Raw genomic sequence first — 24,550 nt, forward strand, 5'->3', positions numbered from 1 at the left:
GTTCACTGAAGTTTTATGTGAATAAAATAATATTTTAGACACCAACAATAACTAGTCAGTAAATATAATGACAGAAGAAAAAAAACTTCATTCACAGCAGCAAGAACAAAAGCAAAACATTTTAAGACAAGCTTAGTAAGAAGTTTGTCTTTTGTGAAGAAATCAATTTTTTTTTTTTGCTGAGGTATAATTTACAGTCAATATCATATGAATATTAGGTGTACATCATAGTATGTTCATACATTACAAGATGATTCCCATGAAAAGTGTCATTACCAACTGTCGCCATACAAAGTTATTACAGTATTCTTGACTCCACTCCCTAGGCTGTGGATTACATCCCCGTGGCTCATTTATTTTGTAATTGGAAGTTTGTACCGCTTAATCCCTTTTTTTTTGCCCCTCCCCTGCCCCCCCCCCCGCCGCCGCCCCTGCCCCTCGTAACCACCAGTTTGTTTCCTGTATCTCTGCGTTTATTTCTGTTTTGTTCATTTGTTTTGTTTTTTAGATTTCATATATAAGTGAAATTCTATGGTATATTTCTTTTTCTGAATTATTTCACTTAATCTCTCTAGGTCCATCCATGTTGTTGCAAATGGCAAGATCACATTTCTTTTGATGGCTGAGTGATATGTGTGTGTACCAGATCATTCTTGATTCAACAGTTCAACAAATCAGCAGTACTTTTTAAGCAAGTCCTACTATAGCACACTCTCCCTCCAATTACCAACAGCTTTTTGATTAAAATCTGTCAAAACAGTTCTAAAGTATCTGCATGTACATGTAAAAATAGCCAAGAAGAGAATAAGAAAATGAGAAAAAAATGTAATTGGGGCACCTGGGTGGCTCAGTTGGTTAAGCCCCTGACTCTTGATCTCAGCTCAGGTCTTGATCTCAGGGTCGTGAGTTCAAGCCCCACATTGGGCTCTGTGCTGGGCGTGAAGCCTGCTTAAAAATGTAATGATAGAAGACTTGCACATTCAGGGTCCCCAATATACTATCAGTCTACAGTCTTAATATATGGTATAGGCACAGAAATAGAAAAAAATCAATGGAACAGAACTGATAGTAAGTAAGCCCAAGTTTACAGGACATTAGTATAAAATAGGGTCCTATCACTCCCATCTCAGATTAAAAGCCAAGGCCTTAGCGTGACCTCCAGTCTTGCTTCTCACCGTAGGGTCAGTGGGCCAACAGCCATGGCCTCAGCTGTGAGCTTGTTAGGATGCAGTGTCTCAGACCCCAGCCCAGACTTCCTCAGTCACAATCTTGAAGATGTTCATGGTGCAAATGCTGTGTAAAGTCTGTGAGGCACTGCCTTTTAGAGCTCCACTTGACCTGGCTTCTTATGTGGGTCCCTTTCCGTCCTCATCTTCTCAGTCCTCCCCCTGCTCACTTGCCACCCGTCCTGCTGGCCATGTTGCTGTTCCATAAACACACACTCCTGTCAGGCTTTTGTACTAAATCTTCCCTCTTCCTGTGCACATTTTCTTTGCTGTCTGTGCAAATATCACCTTAGCAGAGAAGCCTTCCCTGACTGAAAGTTTCTTTATAGCCTTTTCCATCGCCTGACATTTATGTATTGTATATATTCTCTCCCTGTCCCCCAGCCAGGCTACACAGTAAGCCTGGGGAGAGAAAGGGGCTTCCTTCATTCCTACTATCTCCCCAGCACCTGCACCTCAGAGGTGCTCAATTACTGAGTGAAACTGGCATTAAAAATACCAGTCCTAAAGCTTCTGAGGAGAGGGAGAAGTTACACTCAGCTCTTGTTTTTCATTGTACTTTTGTAAAGTTGCTGCAAGTCCTGAACCATTGCTCCTAGAGGAAATAGAGGAGTAAGTTCCTGTGAGCCTCCAGTCAAAACACTTCCATGGACCAATCAACACATAAACCTGTTGCCAGTGTGTTGCTGTTTAAAGACTTTTTTAAAAAATGTTTTAACATTCACTTTTGAGAGACACAGTATGAGTGAGAGAGGGGCAGAGAGAGAGGGAGACCCAGAATCAGAAGCCGCTCCATCCAGGCTCTGAGCTGTCAGCACAGAGCCTGACGTGGGGCTCATAGTCCCAGAGCACGAGATCATGACCTGAGCTGAAGTCAGATGCTCAACCAACTGAGCCACCCAGGCGCCCCGGAAAGACTTGTTATTTCATATATAGTGTTGGTTCGTTCACCCACACCAACCCCACGGCCAGCAGCGCTTGAGGTCGGGCCTACCTGGGGCGCGTGCTTTATATGCAAGGCCTTCCTGCGCTTCAGGACACTGGACAGCGCTTGAGCGCCGGGCTGGAGAGCCATTTAAACTGCACATCCAACAAAAAGCACAAGATTCAGAAGACCCAGCAGTAAATAGTACTTTTCAGCAGCCATGTTGACAGTAGGAGCGCTTGAAGGAAGAGGCACAGCCTCACTAAGTTCAGCCTCAGCTGGAATGTGCCTCAGGCAACTCCGATTTTCCACCTCTCCTCACACAGGCCCGCCAAACGGCTTTGAACGAGTATGAATTTGGAGGGAACAAATATTTCTTTACCAGGAGGCAGATTTGCAAACACAGAATCTGCCAGTAACGAGGACCACCTGTACATCAGTCTTTCAATAAATATGTATTGTGTTTCTCTGTGCTCTGCTCCTGGAATGATCTACCGCTCAAACATTTATCAAGTCCTGGCCATAGGCCAGGCCCTGTGCAAAACTCAAGTCCTCCAAAGATAAATTTAACTGTGTTCCAGGAAAGGTTTCTGCAGATTTGGGGCTTAGCTGAATCTTCAGTAGTAATGGGTAGGATTTTAACACGTGAAGCTGTAAAGAAAAGGTGTTTTAGAAGAAAAAACCTGTAAGTCACTAGCCATTTTAAACTTGGGTACCCATTAGACGCACCTGGGCTATCGCCAGTTCAAAATAAATAAACAACTAAACCTCTCTAGGCATGAGATTCTGGCATCCATATCTTTTAAAACTCCCCAGATGGTTCTAGTGTGCAACCAAATTGAAAGAATCATTGCTTTATTTAAAGCACTTAAACTCGTGTTTGGGAAGAATATAGGTTATGTGACGGGAAGATCAAATCAATCTGGAAAAGGGATTTTGACCCAGGTATTGAAATGCTATCAGTTCTTTATCGCATATGTCTTGAGTGCCTATTGTATGTGGAGCACTTGGCGGGGTACGGGGGATCTATCAGCAAGACCCCAGGAGTCCCTGCCGTGCTAGAGTTGACAGACGCTGTTGGCAGCTGTTGAGGGTGATTCACATTCTAAATTTAACTTCTTATAGTATATGGTGATTGGTATGGAGGAGTCTTGTTAGGGAGGCTCAGAAATCTAAATTTAGTATCTAAATGATTACATCTCTCTCTTATGGAATAGAACTCTGTAGAGAAAAATGTTATGAACTCCTGTGCCGATTTCGCTCGGCAGCGTCTAACACAACCGTTCGGTTGGCTAGCCTCTCCGTCTTGTTCAGTTTCTTGAATACCAGGACAGTTGGCTAAAGTGAGTAGTGCAGTACTTGGAAATCACTGGCGTGAGGGCCTACAGGGCACTAGCTCCAGCATTTCATGTTCCCGTCTTAGAAGAATTGGTATGTCAGGAACTATTTCTATCATGACTATTAATGAGAATTTCGATGGAATTCTTAATAAAGAACTTTGGTTGGGCCATAGTTGGTTTGTAGTTACTTTTGTGTCATTTTCTGCATCCCATGCTTTTCTCTCCCCAGTTCCTTTCTACTCCGTTCTCTCTTACACACTCTTCTGGGCCATTCGTAAGATCAGACCTCATGACAGAGCTTTCTTTTAATTCTGTCTGATAGTTATTCTTTATAGCCTGACTCTGTCAGTCTCGCTTTTCAACAATGCTCTTGACCGAGCAGTGTTTGAATTCGTTTGCTGCATGGAATTATTTAACACCTAAAGAACCAGACCCATGTCCGTCCTCCACTGGGATGCACAGGCTGCAGGGACCGTGGTGTACATGAACGAGTACACAGTGGGTGGAGCGGGGGTAACGGCAGAGACAGTGGCCGATAGGGGCCCCCACAGCATCAGGAGAGAACAGTTCTGACTAGGCTTTGATAATGAGGTTGCAAATATTGTCACTACTGTAAGAGGTAAGGTGTCATCAGGTTCTCCTAATTCGGAGAATGTCTTACCTGTATTTTATATAAAATTACACACTTTGGGTCAGCTTTTCTCGAGAGTTTCAGTTATATTTAATGTAATTGTGTATTTTAATATGGATGATATCAGGTGATTTCTACCTCTTTTAAAATCATTTATGACCTTTTATGCCCATGAATTTTCTCTCCCTTTACTCCCTTTTACATTAGCCGCTTTAGGAACCTGTGACGTGAGCATTCAGGATGTCATTTGTATTCACTGAGCTTTTCTAAAATTCCTTGTTCCTTGATTATTTACAAGTTTGATAAGAACTGAAGATCATCTTAAAGTTTTTTTTTCTATTCATCTTTGAGAGAGAGCGAGAGAGCGTGCGAGTGGGGGAGGGGCAGAGAGAGAGGGAGACACAGAATCCGAAGCAGGCTTCAGGCTCTCAGCTGTCAGTACAGAGCCCTATACAGGGCTCAAACTCACAAACCGTGAGATCATGACCTGAGCCGAAGTCGGACACCTAACCGAGTAAGGCACCCAGGCACCCCGAAGAGCATCTTTTTAAAGACTTACTGCTTAATGAATTTTTGAAAATACTGAATAAGAAGTTAATCTGGGAAATAATTGAAGCCTTACACTGTGGAGTATGTTGTCACTTAAAATGACTGCAGAAAAATTTTTGCTTTTAGTCTACTGGGAAGAAATAACTGTTTTTTGTGTATTTGCTATTTGTCTCTGAACCCTCTTAGTGATGTAGCACTGAAAGATTGTCAGACCCTTAGAATTTTGATATTGAGGGACATTATCTTCCCTCTTTTAAAAAAATTTTTAACACTCATTTTTGAGAGAGAGAGAGAGAGAGAGAGAGAGAGACAGAGCATGAGGGAGGGAGGGAGGGGCAGAGAGCAGGAGACACAGAATCCAAAGCAGGCTTCAGGCTCCTAGCTGTCAGCACAGAGCCTGACAAGGGGCTCGAACCCACAAACTGCAAGATCACGACCTGAGCCGAAGTTGGAAGGTTAACTGACTGAGCCGCTCAGGCGCCCCTTATCTTCCCTCTTATTACAGGACTTTTTCTTCTGTAGAACTTTTAAGTTTATTCTGAGAGCGAGCATGCCTGTGCATATGGGAGGGAGAGGCAGAGAGAGAATCCCAAGTAGGCTCCACACTGTCAGTGTGGAGCCCAGTACAGGGCTCAGTCTCATAAACCGTGAGATCATGACCTGTGCCGAAATCAAGAGTCAGATGCTTAACCAACTGAGCCACCCAGGTGTCGCAGAATTTTTTCTTTTTTAAAAAAACTTTCCCATTATATGTGTTTTAACTGTAGTCTGACCAGAGTTAATTTACCTAAGTCTTCATACCATGTTTTGTTCCCCTTAATAGCTCTTGATAGCAAAAGCTTCTGTTGAATGTTGTTTGAGGGGGTGTTTTTCCTGCCTTAGTTCTGAACCAAGTGAGAAATAGACAAAGGAGCCAGACAGATGGACATCAAAATAGCCTTTTTTTTGGTGGAACCATGGCAGAGCCCAGCTTGGAGGGCTTGATAACCTTGAACGTCCAGACTAGAAAGCTTTAACCACCCAGTCTGGGGCAGTGCTGGGGAGCAAGGCAGCCGTGTACTGTGTCCGTGGGCAGATGCCCAAGGGAAGAGGGCAGAGGAAGGGGCCGGGCTTTGCTTACAAAATTCTTCTTCCCAGGCTCCCCCACCAGATCAGTCCTCCTCCAGTGAGGAGGCAGAGGCCAGATGGAGTGTTGTACCCAAGGAGGCCACTGTAGTTGGGAAGTTGAAGCCAGAGCAGGAGACGCCAGGAAAAGACCTCTCATCACAGAGAGGCTGATGTGCCCTCAAGCCACCGCTGCCTTGGATGTTGACAGCAGCCTCAGTGGCAGAACCAGGGCTACAGGAACACTGCAAAGAGCTGAGGGCTCTGGGAGAAGCTCACCCTGTCATGAAAGAGAAATAAAACTCGCCCACGAGCACTTTCGTTCACATGCTGGTACCTGATTGATTTTGCTTCATTCTCTTACCCTGTGTGTGTAGATTAGGTTTTTGTAGGTTGGTTATTTTGTTTCTTAGTTTAGTTCTCAAAAATTAGAGAAGAGTTTTGGCTGAAATTTTAACCTTTGAACCTTTGGGAGACAGTTGGGAAAATGTGACATGGTAATTTCACTTCCATGGTGTTACTGTTAGGATCAAGGAAGATCGTGTACTTTGGGAAACAAATCCACATTAGGGGGAAGGTACTGGGAAGCGGGCTTGTATCACCAGTGATAAAGAGAATTGATTTCCAGACATCAGCATCAGAGCCCACGTGTTCACATTCAGACTTGAGCAAACAAGGTCCTAACATTAGACACCCCCTTGGCATTGACAGATTTCAGCGTGCTCCCCAAATTACAAATGACACCTGCCTTGTTTTTTCCTGTCTTAGCCGCAGGCCTGCTCAGCCCTGGTTTGCGACGCCCCGGAGAGAGCCCAGTGCAGCTGTTTGTATTGGCTTTGGGGGGGGGGCGTGGCGGGGGGGGGCGGGCAAGTGGACCAGGCAGGGCCTATGACTAAGAAAGCCAGACGGGCTTTTCACCTACAGATGTTTTAATGTGCTTAACATTATCCAATACTAGCAACCAAGATAGTCTAAATACCCCAGCAGGATCTGATTAGCTTTTTCAGATCACTGCCTTTATTTGCTGTTTGCAAAAAAGCTTAATCCAGTGCTAGAGATCAGGCTCCCTGCTGAGCCCTTGGGTAGTTTTCTCTCATTCTTTGTGTTCACAGTGGCAGGAATTAGTGAGAAGATTCCTCCTCCTCCTCCTGAATTAAAGCTATAAAGTAGTAACTATAGTAGCAGGGGATAAAGAGAAGAAAGGAAACCCAGGGGAAAAGAGAGGACTTTCTATTCATACTAAAGAGTTTCCTTTTTATACACACAAAAAAGTTTTAATATGAATTCATAAATATTGACCTGTCTCTCTGAGTGCATAGCTTAGGTTTTATTAGGGTTTAGTTGTAACTACTTTGCTTTCGTGTGTGTTATATTTTTTATTTCTTATCTTGCTAAATCAAACTCCATTTTACCAAAAGAAGTACATTTGCTAACCATCCTAGTGGCCTTGATTTATGTTTCTTACTCCTTTTGCTCATGAAATTTTAAAGAGAAATACCACCATGTCACTTTAAAAAAATTTTTTAACTTTCTTCGCTTCTGTGACATTCATATGCTTACCCAAGACATAAAGTCTAAACTCTGTGTAATTTACCTTATAAGTTGCAGTAAACTATGTTAGAGATGCTTTATCTTTAATGCGCTTACAGCATTAGACCACAGGCTCACCTAACTGCAGAAACATTACCGTAAATAACCCTTGGCAGAAAAAGAATGGTTTCTGCTTTAGACCTAATAATTACATTTAGTTAGAAAATATTTCCACAGATTTTGAACTTTTCTAACATTTGGGAATGATATACCTTAATAAAATAGTAAACTCTTTGGAGAAAAAATATAGACAGTGATCTAAAGTATACTCTGTGTTTTTATTTTATTTCTGATAACAGGACTTTTTCAGGCTTCTGGTAGGCATAAGGAATGTTTTCTTCAGTGAGATAACTGAAAATTTGTAACTGTATGGAGTAGGCCTTCCTCTTGGGTTGTAAATAGAGAAAATCTCATTGACACTTGAGTGGACACAGTAAGGGCGTGGCCAGGAGTCCCAACTGGCACTTTTCCCCCAAGTATTCACAAATGACCCTAACGGAGAGTAGCTCCAGTATTTGTGATTGGTTTCTATCGTTAGGGGTGCTTTAGCCACATTTTACATCTTGGCTCTCATAATGACACAATGATAAATCCTAGGCTGTGCGTAATTCAGCCTGTATCAGAAAGTCGAATTTTAGTAGCAGCTCCTGCTTTACCTGGAGGAGAGTGAAAAGTGGGTGCGTGCTTGTGTGGGCGGCTGGGGGCGCGAGCTCACAAAAGTAGGTGGTGGGTCAGAGGTAGGTTTCCTTTAGCGGGGGGAGTATTTTCACAACACCTGAGGGGTTGTAAATTTTGGTTGAACTTCTTTAATTGAGGCCACTCAGGATGAAACTGCAGCCCTCAAAAGCAAGTAGTGGTAGCATTGTAAGTACTGCATTCTGGAAGTTGGAAATAAATCTGGGGTAACAAGCTTCCTCCCTGAGGAGGTCCATTTTGGTCATTCTTCCCCCCATATTTCTTCTTCATAAAGTTAACTTGTTCCTGAGCTGGAATTTGAGCTGGAATACAAATCCCTTTAACAAGTATAATAATGTTGTATATTAGAACATAACGAAAGCTTTTATTTAATGAGACGAGTGAGTGGAATCCGTAATAAAAGAGTTTTACGTGGCGTTGCACATGTGTAAGGTGAGCCGTGCTGGCGATTTTAGGCTGAACGTAAGCAGTTTTGTCTAAATGTACAGTTTGGATGACACATTTGGCACACAGTTGGACCACACTCGTTTCGTCTTCCCACACTACAGGACTAGTGAACTCACTTTTTAAAATTCTGTTTGTAAGCTCTTATCGCTCCCCCTCCCTTTTTTGTCTTTTTATTGCCTTGCAACAAACGAACCAATACCTAAAAATATTTTGGATTTCCCAGTGTTTCCAGGGAAATCGTTTGACTGTAGCCTTCTGTCTCATTTCACTAGTCACTCATTTATTAAAGAAAGGGATTACTGCAGTAGAGAATCGCTGCTTTGACACACTTCATTTTCTTTATTTCTCAAAACCCCAAAGCTAATAGACTGGAGTGGAGCCTCAACTTTTTGGAAACATGCAACTCTGACTACTTGAAAATAGAATTGGTTTCTTTGTTTGGTGCATGAAAAGCAAGGAGGAAAAGCCGAAGGCCGCCCAAGCCAGGTGTTTCTTGTTGGCAGCCTGCTGCCTAATGACTCGGCTCCCAAAGAGCAGCTGCCGGCGAGTGGCCTTTGTCTGGCCTATTGTTGCCCGCACACCCCTCGTTAATACACACGCTGCCCGGGGCAGGCCCCGGGAATGACATCAACTCGCTTATCGTAGGAACCTGCGAACCTGACGCAGGGAGCCGAGCTTGGCCCGCATCTGCCCAACTAATTGTGAGCTCCCGCGCCGTGATTGGCTGTCCCTCCACTCGGTAATCGGTTCAGCCAAGACATTGCCATTGCATCTGTCCAACCATTCATTGTTCTTCCTGGCTGCCTGCACGTCTGCGGCTACCACTGTGTTAAGGAGTTCCCGCTGAAGCTGCTGCAGAAACGTCTTTGTATTTTCCTGCCGCCGTGAGTATCTGCGCTACTTAATGCCTGCCTCCCAAGTTCAACTTGGCTAAATACCGAGAGTATTGACTTGAACTTTGTAGAAGAGAGGATACGCCTCAAACGAAAGCCTACAAATTATTACGGAGTGCCAAAATACAAGATCATTCTCTCCGTAAAATACGTGCAGCAGATCTTTTACAGGTTTATCTTCTGGAGTCCGATCAGTCATTACAGCCTCGTGAACGTTTGCAAGGCGCTGCGCACGGCACGTGATCATTTGGTACTTAAAGATAAGTGATGATCACATGTTCTGATATTTTGACAAACAACGAATTAGGATTTTATCTTGTCACATTCTTAGGTTCCTTAAAGTGTCACTGTCAGACTTAGGTGCTCTAAGCTGATAGTAAGATATGATCGATTTTCCTACTGTCGTAAAAATCTAGCTTGGGGAGATGGACCGATGCACAGGTAGATGTTTCAGACAGCTTGCTGTAAATACAAGGACTAAGTGTTCACCTGCTCTGTCAGCGGTTTTTGATAGTAACATAGAGTCCTGATTTCTCCCATCTCTTTTTCCCTGCAGTGGTTTCAAACATTAGGCTGAAGATGTCGTTCCCATAACTATTGCTTTCACGAGTTGTGTAATGGGGAAAAGAGGAGGAGACAAAGACTTTCATCTATCAGTTGGGAGGGAAAGAGAGAGCATAAAGGGTTAAAAAGAGGTTTTCCTTTCTACCACATGCCCTATTGTGTGAACATATGCAGGAGTCTATTGAAAGTTTTCAGAAGATGGGCAGGCCACCAGTTGCTGGTCTCCTGCAGTTCTAGTAGACATCTGCTGCCCCAGAGCATTAACCAATCTGTTCAAAGGGACATCCTTTCTTTGTTAGCTAGAGGGATGCGGACAACAGCACTCACTGAAATACAATGGTAATTAAATACACAGAGACTACAGCAGTAGGTATTTATTACATATTCATTATTTTATTTTCATTGTTCTCATAGTATTACCATTTGGATAACAACCAGAACCCACTTTATGGCATTGTAACTTTACATTACAAACAAATAAATTGATTTAACAACTTTGTGGTCTAATATTCCGGATCTGTGAGGCTCTTTAGAATAAAAACAAAAACAAAAACAAAAACTTTTTTACTGGATTTGAGGTGAAGGATTATCCAAGTCATCTAATGAGAACTTTCAAAGATCTCACCAAACGGGGGAATTCGTGTGTATACAACACATTTCTAGTAAATAACCGTTCTATTATAAACCTACTTTCAGCTAATAGAAAGTTTCTTTTTGACAATTAAAATAGTTACACTTCATCATCTACAAAATTAGCATGAAAATTTGGTTATTTTTCAACAAATAATATTATTTGATTTTTAATCTATTAGGCCTTTGGCAAAGAAAATTATTTCTGTGTCTAGGATAGTATCTAGACGGAAGCTATAGCTTTGTAAGTGTAGAAATCTGTGTTCAGACCATGATATTTTTGCCCAGTGCTTTTTGTATTCATGAATATAGTGTGTAAAGGCCAATTACAACAGATTCCTGATATAAAGCTTAAAAGTTAAGCCATATTTTTTGTAGTTTTTTGATAATGATGGGAGTATAAACGCTGACCTGTTTTATGTGTGAAATTTTGTCTACGTTGCTTCTTCATGAACTGGGCGAAATTAGCCTTATTGGTTAATAGTTGATTAAAGGTGGTTTACATATGTTTGCATTTGAGTACATGCAAACCTTAAAAGTCTAGTAAGCAATTTAGAATTAAGGGGAAAAGTATTTTCTGTCTTACATGTAATAAGAAATGTGACGGTATTGAAGTCTTTGCTGTCTTTTTCGACATTACGTTGATAATTTTGAAGGCCCTGAACAAGAGTAAAGACCCTTTACTGTTCTTTGTCCTAAGATTTCTTGTAATAATTCCTTTAAGTTTTGCACATGACATGAACAAGTACTGCAGCCTATGAAAATATTTTTTCAGCTTTTAAATCTTAAGACTAGCCTTTAATATTTTATTGAATGATTTCAAGATCATTTGTGAAAAAAATTTTAACTGCCATATTAAGTCAGGGCAGTCTTTTACTAATTACGAATGGGTCAGGAAGCATTTCAGAGATGAAAGTTTTAAAAACCAAATGTTTGCCATTTGATCGGTACAAATAAGGCTGCTTCAGATTTGGATTATGTAGTGAAGAAAATCTGTGTGGCTTATAGGCCTGGTAACAACTCCTTTGCCCTTATTCTTACTGTTTCATATTTAGTCTGTTGATTGACAGGAACTAAAAATTATTTAACTGCTTGTTTAGGGAAGATGACGTTGGAAAATTCTGAAGTAACCAGTTGAAATATGGAACATGAAGAGAGAGGCCTGTCACTGTGGAAAAAAAGGTTCTGTGAGACTATTTGAAAAGAAAAAGCTGTTTTGCCTAACAAAATAAAATGTTAGTTTTTTTTAAAAGTAGGGTAGATCAAGCTTACTTTTATCCTTAGTGTTAAAAATCGTGTTAGCCCGGTTATCGTAAACTTTTTATTTAAATAGGATATATAAATTACATGAGTGATTATAAGTTAAAGGTGTGTGATATTCACTACATTTGTATACAGTTGCGTTTTCTGTGGTTTAATATTATAAAAAGTAAACTATTGGCAATCTCATTTTTTCTCCCTATTTTATCATCATAGCTGTAGAATAAAATTTAGTAGTAGAGCAGTTTTACATTGTGTCATGAACACTTTTTTAGATTAGACTGAAGTGATATAGAAAGACTTAAATATTTGTTTAGGGTGGATCATTTATGGTTTAAAAATCTTTACAGTATTGGGTTTCATTTCTTTGGAAAATGGGAAAATTCAGAATAATTTCACTTACTCTTTAAACATAACATTTCATTTCCCTGTTCCCCGGTGGCTGTGTTTTTGATAAAGTATTCATCTTTTCTGAAACTGTCCCAAAGGAGGACACTGCTGCTCAATATTAAAATAATATCTCCTACTTCAAGTCGGGGATTGGGTCAGTGAGTCATTACCATGAAGAATTATCCCACAACAGCGCTTGTGCAGAACCCAAACTTTTCGGGGGAGATCAGCAGCGTGGCCCATTAAATACACTTCCTGCAGTCAGAACAGATTGCGGGGTTTACGGAACAATGATGTGGGAGCTTCCAGATTGGCCTGGCAGCTGCATTGTTCTCGGAGGGTAAACCAGACGCACTTAAGTCCCAGTCTCTTTTATAGGCTTTTGTTCATACCAAATTATTCTTTGACTGTGCTAGCATTCATGATGGCATGTTAAAAGAGTGCAGCTTAGCAACCAGCTTCTGGTTGCCAGGCAGCCCAGCTTCCAATAGGGTTTTCCTTGTTCGAGATACTTTTGGTGGGAGCTCTGCGAAGGCCACGGTGCAGATTTTTCTTTTAACTGTATCCCTTCATTAGGATTCTGTTGTGATTTGTTACTTGCATTATGGTGTCAGTATATTACAGTAGTTAATAAATCACTGGGTGTAAAGATGTGCTTTCAGAATCCCTTCCTTTAATTCTAAATAATTGGGCTCGTGCATATCCATATTAATAGGAAAAAAATGAAATAGATACGGCTCAGAGCTCTCCTAAAGAGTGTCTCTTTTTATCAGTTGTGCCGTCCCAGGCCAGGAGAATTTGATGTTCCTTTAAGACTAATGAACGCTCTATTAATAGAACAGCGTTATCTGTCTTCTCCAGGGATAAAACCCGAAGAAACTCCTGTCGAAGTGTGTAGGAGTTCCACACGGAAGAAATGTTAAGTGTGTGGTTATCAAGCTAAAGATTCCGTGTTCTGTTCTCTAGTATTTACCATACTTAATAGAATTTATTTCATTATGTGGAAATACTTCACTCTCTAATAAGTTCACCAAGTATGCATTCAGATGTTTGACTTCTTAGAAGAACACTTAGCATTTTTCTCTTCACATTTATATAATAGCTCCTTTCTAGTGTAAATAAGATGTTGAAGAGCTTTAGAATAAAATGTTTTTTACAATTTTCTTTTTTAGATTACTTAAATAGGTGTTTTATGACAGTCTCAAATTCAGCTACCCCTGCCTTACTAATCTCCCCAGATGGAACACTGGAATTGCCTTAATAAGTAAATTTACAGCCCTTGCACTGAAGCACAAGAACAGATAATTTTATTTTGCTAACCTGTTCCTGGTAGAGAAATAACAATGATTCCCAATAGACTTTAAGGAAAACTAGTAAAACAGCAAAAGCATTTTAAACAGCAAGGCATTCCTGGGGGTGGCAGGGGAGGGAGTAGCAGAAAGGATGACTTTTTCGCGAAACGTAGATAATGGTGAACTAATTATCTGATATAATACAGAGAGATATTTTCTTCTGTAAAATGCAGGAAATTAAGATAACGGTCAGTGTACTTAACTGTATGCTGCTAATTTTATGAGAACGATTTCATTTCTGCGCTTTCTAGCAATGTGCACAGAATAAACAAGAACTCTTTTCCCCTGGAGTGAAGTAGATGGTAGTGTCCTTGACAGTAAGGGTGGCGTATCATTAAGATTTGTATTCGTTACTATGTTCAGCAGTCACAAAATAAAGATTGTTAGGACAAAACTGTTCATCTTCTAAACGGAGTAGGATTCACTCTGTAATTATTTCATTCTTTGTTGGCCGTTGTACAATTGTGCTTTTACAGCGCACCACCCAAAGTTTTTTTGAAATGTCTTTAGGTTGTTGTTAAGCTTGATCCAAATTAACGTCAATTTTTCAATTACAGTAAAGTTAATGTTTTCCTTTCTCTCCGAATGGCTTTCTCTTTAATCTTTACAAATGTTTATGAACTCTTTTAGAGAACTTGTACACAACCTATCCTGGTATATCTAAAACATGCTTTTGGGTAATGTTCTAGGTGTCGCTCTGGAAACATTGGCCTTTCTGACAGTGGAAAGGTCTCTTCCGTAATGGTCGAGAAGCATCATGACAGAGTGGGCAAAGCATGGGTTTGGGAGTCGGGCAAAACTGGGTGAAAAAAAAATCCAGTTCCACTGGTTATTTTCTTTGTCGCCTCAGAGGGATCTCATGGCATTCTAATTCCTAACTTCTTCATCTGAAAAACGGGGCATGATGCCATCTTGGGCAAAGGTGTTCCGCGGGATGAGAAGACGTAGGTAACTGCAAAGTAGGTATTCGGTATAGTTTGGTAATAAATAATCTTTCAACTTCTTCACTGAAACAGGAATGAAACTGTACATAAGAGATTCTAAATATTTTACATTTTTTCTCTAGGAATACGGGGTGCTTTGCATTCAGGAATACAGAAAAAATAGCAAAGTGGAGTCAAGTACACATAACAGCTTCATGGGCTTGAAGGATCATCTGGGGCATGACCTAGGCCACCTTTATGTGGAGAGCACTGACCCACATTTAAGTACATCTGTACCTTGGTCAATGGTGGAAAAGCCAACAATGGATAAGGTTAATTCCGGGAAGGAAGAGAAAGAGGTGTCTGAAGAGAATGTGAGCTCTGGTGACTCTGAAGAAAGCACAAATTCCGATAACGAGTCAGACCAGTCGAGAAGCATTTCAGCAGAGCCATGCTTATTAACCAAGACTCACAGACAACTGTGTAGGTCTCCCTGCTTAGAGCCTCACATACTCAAACGCAGTGACATTTTGCAAGACTTTAAACCTGAGGAGTCCCAGACTACCTCCAAGGAAGTGAAGAAACCCCCCGATGTGGTGCGAGAATACCAAACGAAACTAGAGTTTGCACTGAAGTTAGGCTATTCTGAAGAACAGGTTCAGCTTGTGCTCAATAAACTCGGTACCGATGCTTTAATCAATGACATCTTGGGAGAGCTCGTCAAGCTTGGAAACAAAAGTGAGGCCGAACAGACGGTTAGTACGGTCAACAGTCTAACGCGGGAAGCGCCTTCCCTGGAGTCTCAGCGGTCGGACTCTCCGATGCAAGAGCTCGTGGCGGATGACGGGGAGAACCTGAGACCCGTAGTCATCGATGGCAGCAATGTGGCCATGAGGTAAGTGCCAAAGTCTTCGCTGGGTATTACTGAACCATCTTTGAGAGGTGTTCCTAGTGTCGTGACCAATTTCTCTTCTAATAGTCACTGAAGTCAAGGTTATTCTGCATCCCCACATTAGCTTATGTATTTTTTGAAAAATGTTTAATGTTTTTATTTGTTTTTGAGAGAGAGACAGAGAGAGCAGGGGAGGGGCAGAGAGTGGGGGACACAGAATCCAAAGCAGGCTCCAGGCTCTGAGCTGTCAGCACAGAGACTGACGTGGGGCTCGAACTTGTGAACCAGGAGATCACGACCTAGGCTAAGGTCGGCCGCTCAAGCGGCTGAGCCACCCAGGTGCCCCTAGCTTACATATTTGGAATCGCATCTCTTTCACTTTTCTTCCTCCCAGCTGCCAGGGGGCTCTGCCAGTTCTCCTCCCGTTCATCCTTAGATACAGACCCTCTTTCCCCAGATACATGTCTTTTTGTTCCTCATCCCGCTAAATTACTATGGCCTAGAAATCCATGCATATTCCTGGTTGAGTGTTGACCACTAGTTTTAAACGAAGAACTTGACTGTGATAATATTCAACAATTTTGGAATCTAGTCAGGTAAACAGTCTATTTCTAGGTGAAGTCAAATAATCCTAGGGGAAAACACCAATTCCTTTAGAAAACTGTTTATATTGATTTGGGAACAAATCAAAGTTAGAGTTTCAGATTTTTTTGTTTCACTTAAGAAATGTAAATTCAAAAATAATTCCTTACAAGCTGGGGATAAAAAAGCCAAAGCGAAACTTCTAATGAAATTCTTTCTATGAATTTTAAGAACTCAAAATTTTAAGTGCATCTAAATTCAATTAGCATGAAGTAAATAACCCCCAATGTTCAGAACACTATGAGGCTTATAAAGATGCGTAAAGGCATTGATTCTTTCAGAGAGCTTAGCATTTCACACATGGTTTCTTAAAAAGTGATCTGAGGATACCACAGAATCGTCGCAGAACTTATTAGAAATGCACATACTAGACCAGTGCTATTCATTGGAAATACACTGTGAGGCATGTGCATCATTTAAAATTTTCTGGTACCTACATTAAACAGTTAAACAGGTAAAATTAACATGGATGGTATATTTTATCTAGGCTTATAGACCCCAAATATCCTTTCAACATGTCATTGATAACGTTATTAATTAGGTGTTTCGCCTTACTCTTTTGATACTAAGTCGTAAAGTCGGCTATCTTACACTCACAGCACGTCGCCGTTCAGACGAGCCTTACTTCAAGTCCTCGAGGGCCGCCTGGAGCTGGTGGCCACCGTACTGGGCTATGTAACTCTAGAGACCTGCCAGCTCTCCACGCGGACTGCCCAAGTCCAGACCCAGGTGCAACTCGCACATCTCCTTGTGTAACGAGTATGCCAGCTACCAAGAATGTGTACTGACATTTGAGAAGCACTGTTTTTAGCGGGTGAGGGTGAGGACTTACACACAGGGTATGAGAAGGACCAATTTGTAAGCCTCAAGGTAACCTTCTCAGGTAGGACCAACATTATCTTTCTTTCAGTTATAAGCCAATGAGACTTGCAGGATTTGAATTGCTCCTCCCAGGTAAAGCATAATTCAAACCCATGTATACCTGACTTCGAAGTCTGTACTCTTTTTATCGGATAATGAGAGAGAAAAACAAGTTGAAAAGGTTCAAGTCAGACCTTCTAAGGCCTTGAGTGCCAAGCTAGAGAATTTAAACTTGACCGTGATCCAAAGATAATTGAAGATTTTTGAGAAGAGGACTATAAGAGTACAGTTGTGCCTTAGACTGATAATCTAGCAGTGATGTTTAAAGTGGATCATAGGGACACCTGGGTGCCTCAGTTGGTTACGCATCCAACTTCAGTCGCTTCTCAGCCTTTTGGCTAAGGTCAAGTGTAGTGTCCAACTTCAACTCAGGTCATGATCTCACGGTTTGTGGGCTCTAGGTCTGTTTCGGGCTCTGTGCTGACAACACGGAGCCTGCTTGGGAGTCTCTCCCTCTCCCTCTCCCTCTCCCTCTCCTTCTGTCCTTCCCTGATTCCCACTTTCTCTCAAAATAAATAAACTGGAAAAAAAAGAAAGTGGATTATAGGAGGTAGATCGATTTGGGTGCAAACAACCCTTTCTAATGGAATAAAGAGGGCCTGAAGTGGCATAGACGTATGAAGTGTACGTACGGCCTTGAGAAGTCTTTCAGTAAAATAACCTACTGTTTAATCTTTCCCGAATGAGTTTTTTTTCCTTGTAAAAATCCAGAACTAGCGAACAATTACTTTAGCAGAGTGATCATTTGTAAGATCTAAACATCATGAAATCTCCAGGGAGAGCCTAACAAAGGAAGGTTCTGGAGGGTCACCTGTAACTATAGCCAGATATGACAATCACCAGGGCAAGTCTTGGGCTCTACGCTTGGAGAATCTGAATGAACGGGGCTGTGGTAGAGCCCACATCATCATATATTTTTGAAAGGTGAAGGTATTTCGGATGTAGAGCCAGTGTCAAAAATCACTTAGCATGAAATGTGCGTATTTACAGATCAGGAAGCAGAGGAAAGTGATAGTTCAGGGAAAGAGTGGTGTGAAAAGCACAAATGTTAGAAAAAAGTAAAATGCTAGAAAAACCAAGGATGTACAAATGCAGTCAAACTCGAAGAAGAGCAGGCTTTAAGGAGAGAGATTAGAGGACACGACAGCCAGGAAGTCACTGTCTTCAGGAATGCCACGTGGCATTAAAGATCGAAGCCCGCTTACAGGGATGCCAAGAAAAGAAGCAATGGGGGTGTCTGGCTGGCTCAGTCAGTAGAGCACGTGACTCTTGGTCTCAGGGTTGTGACTCCAAGCCCAACAGTGGGCATAGAGCCTACTTGGAAAAAGAAAAAGGAAAGAAAGAAAAAGCAATGAAGAACTACAGCTAGATCAGTATTGTAGAAAGTTGACAGAGGAAGGGGAAAAACAGGATGAAGGAATGTTGGGGCAGGATTTTGTTTCGTTTTCAGTTTAAGAGTGAACCTAGATAAGGAGGGGGTGGGAAAGAGAGTCTCCACAGGAGACGAAGACAGTAAGACTAGGACGGTCTGGCTTCAGACCGAACCAACTGCCAATTCTGACGGAGGAAACAAGAAAGGCACAAGTGGAGTATTTGGCGTTAGAGGGGAACGCACTTTTAGAGAGGTGCAAAGGGCATGAGATTTATAAAACCTGGAGCCCGCAGAAATGAATTTCTGAGATGGGTGTCCTTTAGATAAATGATGTCACAGTTGGGTCAGCCTCACATCAACTCATATGACCCAAACCGGCTCCCAATGGAAATGAAAGGTACTTGGATGATGGAAAATTTACGTAAGACTCTAAACTTTACTTCTCCCACATGGTGCAAATTATCCACAGGAAAACTGATTCAAAAATAGATGGCATAATGAAGGCATTTGAACAATCTATTCTTACATAATTATGAAAACAAACGTCTACCCCCACACCCTTTTGGCAACCCCCTGTATCGCTTGCTGTAAAGACGGGACAGTGCGGATTCTGTTCTCCTCTCCGTCATATATTTTAATCTGACACTTAAACGAAAGTGCTTCAGGCATTTCAGGACAGAACAGGTTGACAGGAAATTTTTATTATAGCAGAATTATACTGTCAGTCACAATAAAATGTTGTACCACGTCCATAACTTTGAAAGTGCCAGAACTCATGAAAATTCATAGTAAACTTTCATATTCTGCCATTTATAAGATCTACATAAAGTAAAAAAAGTCATTTAAAAATACATATCTACTTCAGATTCATAATCTTATTTTAACAGAAATGTAGATAGATTTCATCCATGTCATGTCTCATAAAATATAACATGGTTTTACTTTTCAGATTAATTTCCCACTCATGATAAGTTAAGCAAACCTATTATATAATAAACTCATACACAAAATAAGTAAATACAAGCATGAGTTAAGAATAGAGTACTATTTTATTTTCTTTCTGATCTCTCAGGCAGAATGATTTCATATATAAGATGAGTATATTTTAGTTTCATTTAAATGCTAGCTATAGAAGTGATAGAAAATGATTAGATAGAAGTTAAAGGTAGAAAAGCCAGGGCATTTTTATTGAAATTGCCAAAGGAGACTTTTAAAAAAATAGTTCTTGGGGCGCCTGGGTGGGTGGCTCAGTCGGTTGAGCGTCCGACTTAGCTCAGGTCATGATCTCACGGTTGGGGGGTTCGAGCCCCGCGTCGGGCTCTGTGTTGACAGCTCAGAGCCTGGAGCCTGCTTCGGAATCTGTGTCTCCCTCTTTCTCTGCCCCTCCCCCGCTCGCATTCTGTCTCTCTCTCGCTCTGTCTCTCAAAAATAAATAAAAATTTAAAAATTTGTTTAAATTAGTTCTTTACATACCACTTTTGTGATTCTGAATTGTTAAAACTTTCCAGCCCCACTTTTCAGAACTGAAAAAGGGGAAGTCTTACGGGCTTGTTATTAGACTTAAAGGTAATTAATACCAAGTGCCTGGGATGTAATAGGTGTTCAGTAATTACGCTTACTGCATTAGCTCTAGCTTCTAGATTTCAATCCAGAATATAGTAACTCATGTAATGAATACTTTGTTATCCCAGGGTTTTATTTAAGTGTTTAATAAGCATAGCAATTTAGCAGTCCATTTTGTTCCTATGATTTATAGGAATATTTTAATTTTTGCCTTAATTTTATATTGGTGGTTTTCTGTGATGATTTCTACAGTTTCATAAAGGAGCCTTGGATCTTAGATCTGGGTGCCTTCAAAGTTGCACAGAGACAAGCCGCATAACCAAGATAGACCCCAGAGGTCCCAGGGTTGCAGGGGTCCTACTGTGTTGCCTTGAAGGGAGCATGCTTCTACTTCCCGTTGACCAACATGCTTTAGTTTCCTTTATGTTTATTTATTTTGAGAGAGAGAGAGCGAGAGCACACGTGTGCATGAGCAGGGGAGGGGCAGAGAGAGTGGGAGAGAGTCCCAAGCAGGCTCCATGCTATCAGTGTGAAACCCAGCTCGGGGCTCAAATTCATGAACCGTGAGATCATGACCTGAGCCGAAATCAAGACACTGAACCAACTGAGCCACCCAGGCGCCCCTGATTAATATGCTTTTTAAAATGCGCCACATGGATAAAAGTTCTGGGTAAGTCTGTTGAATAAACAATTCACCAAAAATTGACAGTTACCCAGAACTTACTGTAGCATAATTTGTGATACTATTTCACTGCTAAGTATGGAGGACGTCAGTGTGTTAAAATAGAAAGGTGAGCTAAGTTTAGAGAAAGCCCTAAACTTTCGCATATAAAATAGTAAGAATTCAAAACCTGTTGGGTTTCTGAAATATGAAACAGAGTGAAAGTTATACTGAGTGGAGCTGGAGTAACAAATCCTGACAAAAAGTGTGGTTGGTTTTAATTCCTTAAAAAAAGAAAATCCCTCTTTAGTAATTTAGCAAATTGGTCATTCAGTCAATAGGCCTCTTTCCTTAATGGGACAGATACTTGATAATGTAGATATTCCATGAAATGTATGCCTCAGAAATAAAGCATGATTATTATTTATCATATTTCTGAAATTAAATTCTTAGGATACTGTGATTTTCATTTCCTCCAAGTAGCTTTACAACTTTTCAAACCCTGTGATTCCGTTAAACTGAAGGTAGTTCATCAGTGGAGTTGAATTCGTCTCAGTCCACATGTATCCAGTAGTTTAAGTTTTTTTTTTTTACATTTATTTATTTTTGAGAAACAGACAAAGCGTGAGCGGGGGAGGGGCAGAGAGACAAGGAGACACAGAATCTGAAGCGCAAGTTCCATGCTTTGAGCAAGCGGTCAGCACAGAGCCCGACGCAAGGCTTGAACCCACGAACTTTGAGATCATGACCTGAGCTGAAGTCGGATGCTCAACCGACTGAGCCATGCAGGCGCCCCTGTGTCCAGTAGTTTAAATTCATATTTTTCCTTAAAGAAATCCAGTGCTCTTTTCTTTTATGTGTGGCTTAAGTTACCAGGTGACTTGTCCTGTCATTAACGAAGTACAGTTCTGAGAGCTGTCATGGATGGGAGTATGATAACTTGGGGTCAGTGCACTTTGATGACTGAGATTCCTTGATTTCCTTTTTCTTTTTAAAAATTTTTTTTTATTTCCTTTTTCTTGAAGTATAATTCACAGACCATGTTATATTAGTTTCAGGTGTACAACATACCGACTTGACAATTCTGTACGTTGCTCAGCATTCACCAGGATAAGTGTAGTCACTGTGCACCATTATTACAGTAATATTGACTGTATTCCCTATGGTGTATTTTTCATTTCCATGACTTATTTATTTTATGTCTGTAAGTTTGTACCTCTGAATCCCCCTTATCTGTTTCACCCGTCCACCACCAACTTCCCCAGTGGCAACCACCAGTTTGTTCTCTGTATTTAAGTGTGTTGTTTTTCTTTTGTTTAGTCGTTTGTTTTGTTCTTAGATTCCACATATAAGGGAAACCATAGGGTATTTGTCTTTCTCAGCATAACTTATGTCACTTAGCCTAATACTCTCTAAATCCATCCCTGTTGTCACAAATGGCAAGATCTCACTCTTTATGACTAAGTGATATGCTTGTGCGTGTGCGTGTGCGTGTGTGTGTGTAACTATATGTTCTTTATCCATTTAACTATAGATGAACACTGAGATGGCTTCCTTATCTTGGCTATTGTACATAATGCTGCCATAAACATAGGGGTGCATGTTTCTTTTTGAATTAGTGTTTTCCCTTTCTTTGGGTAAATACCCAGTAGTGCAATTACTGCATCGTGTAGTGTTTCTATTTTTAATTTATTGAGGAACCTCTCTTTTCCTCGGTGGGTGCATCAGTTTGCATTCCCACCAACAGTGCACAAGGGTTCCCTTTTCTCAACATCCTTGCTAGTTGGTTTTTTTGGTGTTGAATTGTATGAATTCGTGAGATATTTTGGATATTAACCCTTATCAGACATATCATTTACAAATATCTTCTCCCATTCAATAGGTTGCCTTTCATTTTGTTCGTTTCTTTTGTGCCAAAACTTACTTGGATGTACTTGCAATAGCTTATTTTTGCTTTTGTTTCCCTTGCCTAAGAAGACATATCTAGAAAAATGTTTCTACAGCTGACGTCAAAAAACTTACTGCCTTTGTTTTCTTCTAGGAGTTTTATGGTTTCAGGTCTTAAATTTAGGTCCTTAATCCATTTTGAGTTTATTTTTTGTGTAAAGAAATATTTACTTTGGAAATATTTTATTTAGAAGTACGAATTTTGGAGTAAGAAAGTGGTCCAATTTCCTTCTTTTGCATGTAGCCATCCAGTTTTCCCAGCACCATTTATTGAATGGACTGTCTTTTCCCCATTGTATATTCTCTCCTTTGTTATAAATTAACTGACCATGTAGATGTAGGTTTGTTTCTGGGATCTCTAGCCTATTAAATTGATCTGTTTATGGGCCAGTATTATACTCTTTTGATTCATAGAGCCTTGCAGTATATCTTGAAATCTGGGGTTGTGATATTTCCAGCTGTTCTTCTTTCTCAAGATTGCTTTGGCTACTCAGATTCTTTGGTGGTTCTTTACGAATTTTAGTATTATTCTACTTTTGTGAAAAATGCTACTGGTGTTTGATAGGCCTTGCATGGAATCTATGGATTGCTTTGGATAGAATGGACATGTTAGCAGTATTCTTCAAATCCATGAACTTGGTGTATCTTTCCATTTGAATCATCCTTAATTTTTTTTTTTTTTTTTTTTTTTTTTATCAACCTCTTCTAGTTTTGTGAGCATAGGTCTTTCACCTTCTTGGTTAAATTTGTTCCAAGGCATTTTACTCTTTTTGGTGCAGTTGTACATGGAATTGTTTTCTTAAATTCTCTTTCTTCCCCTTTGTTTTTAGTGCATAGAAATGCAACATATTTCTGTGTATTAATTTTGTATCCTGCAACATTACTAAAATTAGCAGTTCTAGTAGTTTTTGGTGCAGTCTTTAGGATTTTCTATGTAGAGTACTAAGTCACCTGCAAAAAGTGATAGTGTTATTTCTTCCTTACCAGTTTGAATGCCTTTTATTTCTTTATTTGTCTGATTACTGTGTCTAGAACTTTCAGTACTATGTTAAATAAAAGTTGATGAGAGTGGACATCGCTCTCTTCTTCCTGATTTTAAAGGAAAAGATTTCAGTTTTTCACCATTGAATATGATGTTAGCTTTGGGTTTGTCATATGCAGCCTTTACTATGTTGAGGTATGTTCCCTCTGTACCCACTTTGTTGAGAATTTTTATCATGAATGGATATTGTATTTTATCAAATTGCTTTTTCTGCATTTATTGAGAATATCGTGATTTTTATTCTTCCTCTTGTTAATATGATATATCATGCTGATTGATTGCAAATATTGGACCACATTGGCATCCCTGGAATAAACCCCACTTGATTATGATGAATGATTTTTTTAATGTATTTGTTAATTCGGTTTGATTATGTTTTGTTGACAATTTTTACATCTGTGTTCGCGAGAGGTATTGGCTTATAGTTTTCTTATTTTGTAGAGTCTTTGTCTAGTTTTGGTATCGGGGTAATGCTGGCTTCATAGAACAAATTTGGAAGTTTACCTTCCCTTCTATTTTTTTGGAATAGTTGAAAAGAGTAAGTATTGACTCTTCTTTAATGTTTAGTAAAATTCACCTGTGAAACTATCTGATCCTAGACATTTGTTTGTTGGGAGTTTTTTGATTACTGATTCAATTTCATTAATAGTAATCAGTCTGTTCATTGTTTCTTTTCCTTCCTGATTCAGTCTTGGAAGATTGTATGTTTCCAGGAATTTATCCATTTTTCTTGGTTATCCAGTTTGTCGGTGTGTAATATTTTATGATATTTTTTTATAAACCTTTCTATTTCTGTGGTGTTCATTGTTACTTCTTTTCATTTCTTATTTTGTTTATTTATGTCCTCTTTTTTTCTTGATCAGTGTCCCTAAAGATTTATCAGTTTTGTTTATCTTGTCAAAGAACTATCTCTTAGTTCCATTGATTTTTCTCTTGTTTTTTTGGTCTCTATTTCATTTATATCTGCTATAATCTTTCTTCTTCCTTTTC

The 24,550-nt window shown here is 40.2% G+C and overlaps 1 protein-coding gene across 1 annotated transcript in view; it reads left to right on the top strand.

Annotated features, from left to right (window-relative positions):
• ZC3H12C (zinc finger CCCH-type containing 12C) overlaps positions 1 to 24,550 on the top strand; it is an 87,425-nt gene that overhangs the window by 22,648 nt on the left and 40,227 nt on the right. The window contains exon 2 of the mRNA XM_047071158.1: positions 14,664 to 15,415. Coding sequence (XP_046927114.1) covers positions 14,736 to 15,415 — 680 coding nt within the window. The 5' untranslated portion in view covers positions 14,664 to 14,735. The remainder of the gene's footprint in view (positions 1 to 14,663; positions 15,416 to 24,550) is intronic.

The sequence above is a fragment of the Lynx rufus genome, unplaced genomic scaffold (genome assembly GCF_022079265.1).
Source record: "Lynx rufus isolate CCGP_SWC_20201006 ecotype Redwood Valley unplaced genomic scaffold, mLynRuf1.p SCAF_9, whole genome shotgun sequence".
NCBI classification, from domain to species: Eukaryota; Metazoa; Chordata; class Mammalia; order Carnivora; family Felidae; genus Lynx; species Lynx rufus.